General features: G+C 38.6%; 1 protein-coding gene across 1 annotated transcript; it reads left to right on the plus strand.

Moving 5' to 3' along the window:
- Positions 1 to 1,220: 1,220 nt before the first annotated feature.
- On the plus strand, positions 1,221 to 2,203 carry LOC145617049 (uncharacterized). The gene is made up of 2 exons (XM_081671750.1): positions 1,221 to 1,467; positions 1,584 to 2,203. Exons 1-2 carry the CDS (start codon positions 1,221 to 1,223, stop codon positions 2,201 to 2,203), a joined length of 867 nt encoding a protein of 288 aa, XP_081527876.1.
- Positions 2,204 to 8,800: the final 6,597 nt, after the last annotated feature.

The raw sequence follows: 8,800 nt of genomic DNA on the forward strand, positions 1-8,800 counted from the left end.
GAGGCGATGATGTCGAAATTGTGGATGATGAAACAAAAACACAATTGCATCTTACTTTGGTAGGGAAGTTGTGGACTGTGAAACCTTACAATTTAGAAGCAATGAAACAGACACTAAAGAATGTATGGAAGTTAAAAGAAAAATTTGCAATTAGGGTTGTCGAGATGAACTTATTTGTGTTCCAATTTTTCTGCGAAGAGGATAAAGATCGAGTTCTTGAGGGTAGACCTTGGTTTATTGATGAAAAATTGCTTCTACTTCAGAAAGTGTATGGTGATGAACAACCTTCAGAAATAGTTTTTAAAAGCACACCTATGTGGGTACGACTGCTGGATGTTCCCCTAAACAAACGCTTAGTGACTGTCATGTATGACGTTGGTGAATTCTTAGGTGGCTTTGTGGAGTTGGATGATTCTGATCCTTTAGGTTGGGGAGAGTGCGTGAGAATTAAAGTTCTGGTTGACATAAATAAGCCTTTGCGTAGAGGTTTGTTCTTGGCTTGTGGACAAAATCAATCTCGTTGGATTGATATAAAATACGAAAGATTGGCGGATTTTTGTTTTTTCTGTGGGAGGCTTGATCATACTGAAAAAGAGTGTCAACATAAGGAACAAGCAAAGGAGAGTGATGTGAAGATGGTCTACCAATATGGACCTTGGCTACGTGCGTCTCTAAGAAAAAAAACTAAGGTTGATATGGCCGAAAGAGAGTATGAGAAAGCGTGGATCGATAAGCTTAGGCTATCGACAGGAGGTAAAAAAGTTTCTTCGTACTATGACCCGGACATTATCAAGTTGGGACCAGTAGGGGCAGCAAGGAAATTAATTTTCTCCTCCCCTACTGCTCACCAAAAGCATCAAGATATGGATTCCCCGAGGTGTAAGGAGGCGGGTTTGAGAGCAGTAACTGATAGCAGTGGCTCAAAATTAGTGCTGAGGACTGTTAGTTTGTTGAAAGGTGAGGGAAGTGCTACGAGGGCTATGGAAGAGAAGGATGATAGGGGAGTGGGGATAAGTATGAATGGTGAGAGTTTAGAGGGGGGGAATAACAAAGAAGAGAAGATTGCTGAGAAGGAAGAAGGGGTTGGTGTAGAGAGTGCTAGTTTTATTTTGGATGCTGGGCTGGGAGTAAGGAGTATAAAGGAGTAGTAGTGGGGGGCCCGAATATTAGTGAAGAAAGGGGTGATAGTGAAGGAATAAAACAAACAGCAGGGGACAAAAATGAGCCATTTTCTGAAGCCATTTTCTGAAAATAAGAGGGGATTAAGAAAGGTAGTGCTTTTGAGGGGTGATAAAAAAGAAAAAAAGAGTGAGCAAAAGCTGTCAGGGAGTAAAAGAGGTGGGCATGAGATAGAAGGAGATGAGGAATCCATGATGATAGATGAAGAGGATCAATTTGATAAGAATAAAAAACGAAAGACTGATGTGCTGAATCAAAATGTGGCGGGTCCCACACCTTGGGCTCTCGGTGATCCATGAATTACATTCTTTCGTGGAATTGTAGGGGTTTGGGGAATGCCTCGGCTGTAACAGCGGTGAAAAATGTTGTTTTCTTGGAAAAACCCCAACTTATTTTTTTGTCAGAAACACGGTTAAAGTCTTTTGAAATGGAGAAAATCAAACAAAAACTCAAATTCAGCAACATGTTAGCAGTTGATTGTGAAGGGAGTGGGAGGAAAAGGAGTGGAGGGCTAGTGCTTATGTGGAAGGAGGCTTTTGATGTCGAGATAAAATCGTACTCTCTTAATCATATTGATGTGTGGGTGATAATGGCAAATTCTGGAAGGTGGAGGTTCACAGGTATTTACGGGCATCCAGAAGAGGAACACAAGTACAAAACCGGGCAGCTCTTCGAGATGCTTTTCAATGATCATATAGGGCCGTGGCTATGTGGGGGCGATTTGAACCTTATGCTTACCTCGAATGAAAAAAAAGGAGGGAGGGATTTTAACAATGCTGAAGCTGAAATTTTGAGGAATGCCATCGAGTATTGCGATCTTGAGGATTTGGGGTATGTTGGACATGATTTTACGTGGACTAATAATAGAGGAGGGGAGAAGAATGTGCAAGAAAGAATTGACAGGTTTCTAGCAAATAGGGAATGGAAAGAGTTGTTCAAAGGCTCCTTTGTCTCTCATCTATCGAAACGAAAATCTGACCACTTACCTTTGTTGCTTTGTGTTAGTAAGGGTGTTGGTAAGTAGAAGAAAAAAAAGATGAGAAAAATCTACAGGTTTGAGGAGATGTGGCTTAGAGACGAGACTTGTGGTGATATTGTTGCGAACACTTGGGATGGAGGGGGAGATATATGCTCAAAAATCGCCCATACATCAATGAACTTGAGTGCTTGGAGTCGCAACAAATTTGGTGATTTTATCAAGGAGTTGAAGGATTGTAAGGCTCGTATGGAGACTCTTATGGGGGAAACACAAACTGATGACATTATATCTCAAATGCGAGCGCTCGATGATAGAATGAATGAGCTAGAAAATAGAGAAGAGCTTTATTGGAGACAAAGAAGCAGGCAAGATTGGCTTTTGAATGGTGATAAAAATACAACTTTTTTACACCAAAAAGCTAGTCAAAGAAAGGCGAGGAACCACATTCGTGACATTAAAGACGCTGCCGGAAATGTTTATGATGAAGAGGAGCAAATTTCGGAGGCTTTTGTCAACCATTTTGCTGATTTATTCTCGTCTGATGGTAATGGGGAAGCAGAAGCAGTGACTGAGAAAGTGGATACAAAGATTTCGGAGACCCAACTTTCGGACCTTGCTGAACCTTTCACGGGAGATGAAGTACGTGATGCCCTTTTTCAAATGCACCGTACAAAAGCACCCGGCCCGGATGGTATGTCTGCAATCTTTTTTCAGAAATTCTGGAATATTGTTGGTTGTGATGTAGTTGGGAAAGTATTGAATATTCTGAATAATGTAGGTGATATTGGTTCTATTAATCAGACTCACATTGTTTTAATTCCGAAAAAGAAAGAGTGTGAGTCTCCTGTTGATTATAGGCCAATTAGTCTCTGTAATGTCTTGTATAAAATTGTGTCAAAATTTTTGGCAAACAGGCTAAAAAGAGTTCTACCTACTATTATTAGTGAGTCCCAGAGTGGTTTTGTTCCGGGTAGATTGATTACTGACAATATTCTAGTGGCATATGAATGTTTTCATTATTTGAGAAAAAAGAAGACTGGAAAGCAGGGTTACCTTGGTTTAAAGCTGGATATGAGCAAGGCGTATGACAGGGTTGAATGGGGTTTCCTGGAAAAAATGATGAATAAATTTGGTTTCCCGGAGAAATTTGTTGCAAATATCATGAATTGTGTTTCAACGGCCTCTTTTGATGTGTTGGTAAATGGCAGCCGTCTCGGGAGTTTAGACCGAGCAGGGGACTTCGACAGGGGGATCCTTTGTCCCCTTTTTTGTTCATCATGTGTGCGGAGGGTTTATCTGCTCTTCTTAGGGATGCGGAGAAAAGAAATGTTATTCATGGAGTTAAAATTGGGAGACATGTTGAGCCAATCTCCCACCTTTTCTTCGCAGATGATAGTCTCCTGTTTGTTCGAGCCAATGAGGATGAAACAGAAAGAGTGCTTGATATTCTTTCAACCTATGAGATAGCACCGGGCCAAAAGTTGAATATGGAGAAATCGGAGGTGTCTTTTAGCCGAAATGTTGATCGTGAAAAGAAAAATTCGCTTCAGATGAAGTTAAGTTTTAAGGCTGTCGATGGACACGAAAAATATTTAGGCCTCCCTACTTACATTGGGGGTTCTAAAAAAATCGTTTTTCAAAATATTCAAGACCGGGTCTGGAAAAAACTTAAGGGTTGGAAAGAAAATTTTTTGTCTCAAGCAGGAAGAGAGATTCTTATTAAATCGGTGGCTCAGGCTATTCCTACTTATGCAATGCAGTGTTTCTCTATTCCGGTAAGCATTCTTAATGAGGTGGAAAAAATGTGCCGGAATTTCTTTTGGGGCCAAAAAGGTGAGGAACGAAAGATGGCGTGGGTGGCTTGGAATAAGCTGTACCGTGCAAAAAATAATGGTGGTTTGGGTTTCCGGAATATGCAACTTTTCAACAAGGCAATGCTTGCTAAGCAAGCATGGAGAATTGTGACTAATGAAAACTCTCTCATGTCTCGAGTTTTAAAAGGAAAATATTTTCCTTCGTCTTCCTATTTTGATGTTAAAGTCGCCCAAAACTCGAGTTTTACTTGGAGATCCATTATGAGTGTGAGGGATGTTGTGATGAAGGGAGCAAGAAGGACAGTTGGGAGGGGCTGCAATATCAGAATCTGGAGTGATCCTTGGGTTCCGAAGCTACCTAATTTTCGGGTTTTATCTTATAGGGGTGAGGGGGATGATGTCCCATCTTTTGTGAACGAATTGTGGGTTGACAAGGAGTGGAATACTAATCTACTAAATGAGCATTTCACGCAGCGTGAAGTGGGAGATATATGTAGCATTCCTATACCTATGTATGATGAGAATGATGGGTGGACTTGGCACTTTTTGAAGGATGGCTTTTACAATGTAAAGAGTGCCTATAATCTGTTGATTGAGGAGCAGGAGCGTGAGAGAGCATCTGCCTCATATGGGCAGTGTTCCTTTGATTGGAAATCTATCTGGCATTCAAAAATTCCACCCAAGATAAAGCTCTTTGCGTGGAGGGCTGTGAAGGAGAGTCTTCCTGCGAGGACTATTCTGGCTGCGAGGGGGAAGGGGGTGAATGTGGATAAAATATGTCCTATGTGTGGTAAAGAGGAGGAAAACACGATGCATTTGCTAATTAAGTGTCCATCTGTAACCTCAATTTGGAGGTTTTCTGTTCTTAGGCTCGAAACAAATGTGGGGGAGGTGAGTGACTTCAAAGCTTGGTGTGCTGTTATGAAAGAAAAATATCAGAAATCAGAATGGTGGGACATTTTCTGGTGTCTTGCGTGGGGTATCTGGCTAAGAAGAAATAGTTGGGTTTTTGATAAAAAAAAAAAAAGAAAACTGGATGCTGAAGTTATTCACAAGGCTAATAGCTTAGTTGGGGAATATGCATTTGCTGTGGAGAAGGCTACTGTAACTTGCCCGAAACAGCAGCTTCCTGCTGTTTGGTCTGCTCCTCCCGCTGGTAAGTTCAAGCTCAACACTGATGCAAGTTTTGTGGGGCAGCAGCAGCTTGGTATTGGAGGTGTGTTGAGAGATGTGGTGGGTGATGTTCTGCTTGCTTATAGTGCGTGTATTATGGGTTCATTTGAGGTGGACGTTGGAGAGGCTATTGCTCTAAGACAAAGCATCCTAATTGCTAGACAAGCAGGCTTCAACGACTTGGTAATTAAAACTGATAATGTCAAGCTTTTTCATCAGTTGAAGAAAGGAGACAATCTTCCAAACGAGTTTGGCAATGTTGTGCGTGATATCCGTAGGCTTCTTAGTGATTGTAGGTCGATTTCTTTTTCCTTTGTTAAGAGATCGGGTAATGTGGTGGCTCACAAGTTAGCTAGTCTTAGTTACAATTATGATGTTGGTCGTGTTTGGCTAGAAGAGTACCCTCTTGAGATTCAAGAGGCAATTTGTAATGATTCCGCTAACTTGATTACTTAATAAATTTGAGGCTTCGGGGATTGTCAAAAAAAAAAAAAAAAAAAAAAAAAGAAGATGAAAATTTAGTATTTGGTTATTGGGACTTTGGAAGTGAAGAAAGAGCCAAGAGTGGGTGGGACTGAGGGAAGATTTGGGTTATATCAAAGGGAAACGAAGGTGGGGGGGTCTCCTTTCTCCTATCCGGCCAGGGGCTGAACATGTCATAAGAAGGTACCTAGGTATAAGCAATGTGGGGCTGTTGGTTTTGAGGTAAATCAGAATTGTTCAGATTTTACTCTCAATTTCAAGTTTAACATAGTAACTCGGTGATTAGGGATTTAAACGAGTTGAATCGAGTCGAGTCAGATTTTGGGGTGTTTGGTTAGGAGAGATTTGAGGTTTGACAAACTTAAATCTCTATTGTAACTTGTAAGGGTTTTTAATTTTTCCTTTGTCTGAAATAAGATTCAAATCGATCTGAATATTCTAAAGTTCGGATTGATCTTGTATGAATTTTTCTAATCTTATATATATATATAGGGGAGTTTTTTCCCGAGATTTTAGAGCGTCACGTAGGATTTTTAGTTTTAAAAAATTATTAGAGCGCCACATAGGATTAATATTTTTAAAACGTTACAATAGAATTATGCCACCTAAGATTAGTTAACGTGCCGCGTGGGATTATAAATTATAGTTATTTTTAATAAATAATTCAAGTGCCACATAAGCATAATTGACCAATGAGATTTTAATGGTTACATTAATTAAATACGAAATATTATCTTTTGAGATTAGAAATTTTATCTAATATTTTAAAATAAATATGGAGAAAATGATATATTACGTACAACTAAAAATAACAAATGTAATCACATAAAAAAAATAATATACCGACCCGTGCATCGCACGGGCTTTATCTAGTTTTATCTAATTTGATCTAATTTTCTGATTCGACTAAACTTTAAAAAGTGATATCTCATTAAATTGTCTCAATGTGTATTCAAAAATATTTTTTCATAATGGTAGATGTTCAATTGTAGATGATCTGTAAATCATTTGCATTTTGAGCTCACCATTTGGCTCATCATTTAATGAAAAAGTTTTGTCAATCATCTACCTCACAAAAGTTACTCCAACGAAACGCCACTATAGTGGTAGAACCATTTCTCTCTCTAAATACTTTTCTTCTCTTCTCTCTCCTGTCCCAACAACCATCAAACCCTAAGGAACTCACCGGAGTTCCGGCGCCGTAGCCGTACTCCGGCGAGTTCCTATTCCATTTCTCCTCTGTTTTTCTCACAAATTCCTCCTCCTTCTCTCACAAACGAATTATTCTTTTTCCCTAGCCTTCTATTTCTAAGAATTCAATTTATTCTTAGATTTGTTTTCAAAGGTGTGTTTGTAGGGGTTTATCCCACTTAAGAAGACGAGGGAGAGTGATTTTGATCCACAAGTTTGTGTCAAAGGAAGATTTTCGCCAGCAAAACAAGGGCGAAAGGCTAGGCCTAACACCGCCGTCAGTGGTCATTGGTGGTTTTGATCGTGACGGAAACGGTGAAATTAGAGTTAGGGTTTCGGGTTCCTTGCGTTGGATGGCTACTCGGCCTATTACCGCAGTCAAGAGTGTTTGTGACGGAATCGGTGAAGTTAGGGTTAGGGTTTTGAGGTCTTTGCTTTGGGTAAGGGTCGTTGGGCTGCCCCTTTGATTTGTTTTTCTTAACTTTCTCTTTGGTTTAAGCTTTTTAACTACTCCTGTTGTGATGTGGGAGTTTCTTTTCTGGGTTTTTTTGTTCTTCTTTGTTAGTTGTATTTCCATTGTTAGTAGTATTTTATTTGGAAGTTTGGTGTCTTATGGGTTGGTTGAAGTAGACCCGTGGTGCTTTTCTCACTTTAAGGTGGAATGGTCTTATGTTATTCGAAGGTTTCTTTTGGTGCTTGGTTTTCTAAAGGATAAAGGAGTGTTGTTGTAGGAGCTATGTTGTGTGTTAGTTTCTGCTAAAGGGATTATAAGGTATTTTAATGCCTTTTTTGGTTCTAAGGTGTTGGTTGTAGTTGTCGGTAAAGAGGTTGTTGAGGTTTTGTGGTCTATGTCAGTGTCCTATTCCGATTTTAAATGTCGGAAGATCTTTAGAGAATTAACTATATATGTCTAATTCTCTTGATAATTTAGCAATGATTTTTCAAATTGTTGCCCTGAAGGCGGCTCCCCAAATGCAAAGTTTGGGGGGTTTATAGCATGTCATCTGTAGTCCCTCTTCTTGAGCAGGGGCTACGTGTGCCTGTTTGCGGTACGAGGTCACAAGCTGCGACTCGTTTTACCCGGTGTGGCCATGACACTCTCTCTTTACCAACCCTTTCATATCTATGGGTTTTGCTTTTCAACAACAATTATGTTTACCCCATCCTTATCTTAACTGTGGTGCCTATTAAAAAGTATGATCCAAGACAAGCAGATTTGGTAACGCATAATCGAGATTTGTCGATCAAAAAGTTTTTAAGTTTTTACTTTTGTCTATGTTGGTTTGTAAGAGCTAGTTTGGCTCGTTTAAGTGTTTCGTAGTTTGTAATAGTCGATTTGCTATTGTAAAAAAACTATAAAAAACTTTTTTAACAAAAAAAAAAAAAAAGGTTATTCCATGTAATTTTTTTTTTTCAAAAAAGTTTTAGATTTTTTACAAAAACTATGATATTTCCTTTAAATGATGTACACCATAGGATAATAGCAATGATTATTAAATCTATTGGGTCTGTCCAATTTAATGTGAACTTGAACAAATAAAGTTATTATTCTTGAATGTTTGATCGAATTGTTCACATATATTAACAAGTCAAGCATTAACATATTCGTATTATTGTGCTCATTTACTAATTAATAAGTTTATTATTTTTGTTTGTTCAATTTATTTATCAATTTAACATACAAGTCATGGCTAAACTTGTTAAACTTGTTTGTAACTAGTCCTAACAAATGTATTAACTCGTTCGCAATCCTACGTAGAACCAAACCCAAATTTTACTGGTTTAACTTGATGATTTCAAATTTTCATTTAAATAGGTTAGTTATCAATTATAATATAATCATACACAATACAATTTATTATGTTCAACTAGCTCTTAATTTAGCTCAACAGCCTCTTGAATCTCACCTACCTCAAATTAATGTGCAAGTTTTGTGACTATAAAACCCTAAAACAAATTGAAAACAAAATTAAAATTGATA

The sequence above is a fragment of the Chenopodium album genome, chromosome 26 (genome assembly GCF_948465745.1).
Source record: "Chenopodium album chromosome 26, dcCheAlbu1.1, whole genome shotgun sequence".
NCBI classification, from domain to species: domain Eukaryota; kingdom Viridiplantae; phylum Streptophyta; class Magnoliopsida; order Caryophyllales; family Amaranthaceae; genus Chenopodium; species Chenopodium album.

Excerpts from the sequence above, each read along its gene's own strand:
- LOC145617049 (XM_081671750.1), top strand. The coding sequence starts at position 1,221 with ATGAGCCATTTTCTGAAGCCATTTTCTGAAAATAAGAGGGGATTAAGA. Across the intron at positions 1,468-1,583 it reads TCCCACACCTTGGGCTCTCG|AAACACGGTTAAAGTCTTTT; the intron begins GTGATCCATGAA and ends TTTTTTTGTCAG.